This window comes from Myotis brandtii, unplaced genomic scaffold, assembly GCF_000412655.1.
Source record: "Myotis brandtii unplaced genomic scaffold, ASM41265v1 scaffold1841, whole genome shotgun sequence".
In the NCBI taxonomy this organism is placed as follows: Eukaryota; Metazoa; Chordata; class Mammalia; order Chiroptera; family Vespertilionidae; genus Myotis; species Myotis brandtii.
The window spans coordinates 45,494-47,097 of NW_005356841.1; the positions used below are offsets into that span (position 1 = coordinate 45,494).

At 42.4% G+C, this 1,604-nt stretch overlaps 1 protein-coding gene across 1 annotated transcript; it reads left to right on the top strand.

Moving 5' to 3' along the window:
- Positions 1–371: 371 nt before the first annotated feature.
- On the top strand, positions 372–1,313 carry LOC102257901 (olfactory receptor 10C1). The gene has a single exon (XM_014537848.1). The coding sequence runs from the start codon at positions 372–374 to the stop codon at positions 1,311–1,313; it is 942 nt and encodes a 313-aa protein (XP_014393334.1).
- Positions 1,314–1,604: the final 291 nt, after the last annotated feature.

Sequence of the window (1,604 nt, forward strand, 5' to 3'; positions counted from 1 at the left end):
ACCAGCATATAGCACCTTTATTTTTAATTATATATACTTAGGTTTTATGTGACTTCTTTACAGTTAGAATGCTTTCATGTGTTACTTATATAACAGCCTGTGTATATAAGAATATAAAAAAGATAAAACAAAAATATCGTAATATTCAGAATTCAAAATCGGGAAGAAATACTGCACCCATTTTAGTTGGGCAGCTATGTAGAATGCTTTAGCAAAAGGAATCCAGTGTGTAGGTTCTCATGGCAGACCAGTGATCCTAAGAAAGCTCCTTTTTCTGAAGGGTGATCAAGACCTCTGCTAGGTGACTGGATTACATTAGGTATTATCTGCCCTCTCTGTTATCTTCACAGATATCTGGCTCTGAGCCTATAATGAGTGGAAACGAATCCTTCTGCACCAGATTCACATTTGTGGCTTTCTCCTCTCTGGCAGAGTTGCAACCTGTGCTCTTCGTTGTGTTCTTAATCATTTACTTGTTTACTGTGGGAGGAAACCTCATTATCATCTGTCTGATCTGCGTCACCCCTTCCCTGCACACTCCCATGTATTTCTTCCTGGTTAACCTCTCCTTCCTGGAGATGTGCTATATCACCAGTGTGGTGCCTCAGATGCTGGTGCACCTGCTTGTGGATACCAAGACCATAACTCTGGGAGGCTGTGCCGCTCAGATGTACATATTTGCCATCTTGGGACTGACAGAGTGTTGCCTGCTAGCAGCCATGGCTTATGACCGCTTTGTAGCTATCTGTTACCCACTGCATTACACTCTCTTGATGGGCCCTCAGGTGTGTTTGAAATTGGCTGCAGCATCTTGGACCACCGGGGTGGTGGTGGAGTCAGTCCAGATCACCTGGATCTTCACTCTACCCTTCTGTGGAACAGGCAAGATTCAGCACTTTTTTTGTGACATCATGCCTGTGGTGAAACTGGCTTGTGTTGATACCTCCCATAATGAGATTGTGATGTTCGCTGTCTCCGTGCTCTTTATCATGAGTCCCTGTTTCCTCATTCTATGTTCCTATGGGCGCATTTTTGTGACCATCTTAAGAATCCCTTCAGCAGCTGGCAGACGCAAAGCTTTCTCCACTTGTTCTTCTCATATCCTGGTGGTTTCTCTCTTCTATGGCACTGCCTTGTTCACCTATCTCCAACCTAAGACTGCACACACCCCAGAAACAGACAAAGCAACTGCACTCATGTACACGGTGGTCACACCAGCTCTGAATCCTCTTATCTATACCTTGAGGAACAAGGAAGTGAAGGAAGCCTTTCAAAGGCTAACACAAAGGAACGCTCTTAGGCAAATGGCCTAAACCAGCCATCATAGACAAAACTTACACTATTGTACAGAGAGGTTACCCAAAGTTTCATGATCCCTCTACCAATATATAATGTCATTAAAGTATTTACAGCATAGCAACCAAGAAACAGTTGGACCTGTTCTACAGTTTTTCACTTTAAGTAAAAGGGAGCTGTGCAGTAGGACCATTAAATAATGTATCATTTATTCAATCAACAATATTTAATGAACATATTTACTGAGAATCTCCTGTGTTCTGAATACCATTCAGTTTTTTTGCTTCTACTGTGGTAACAGGATTAAG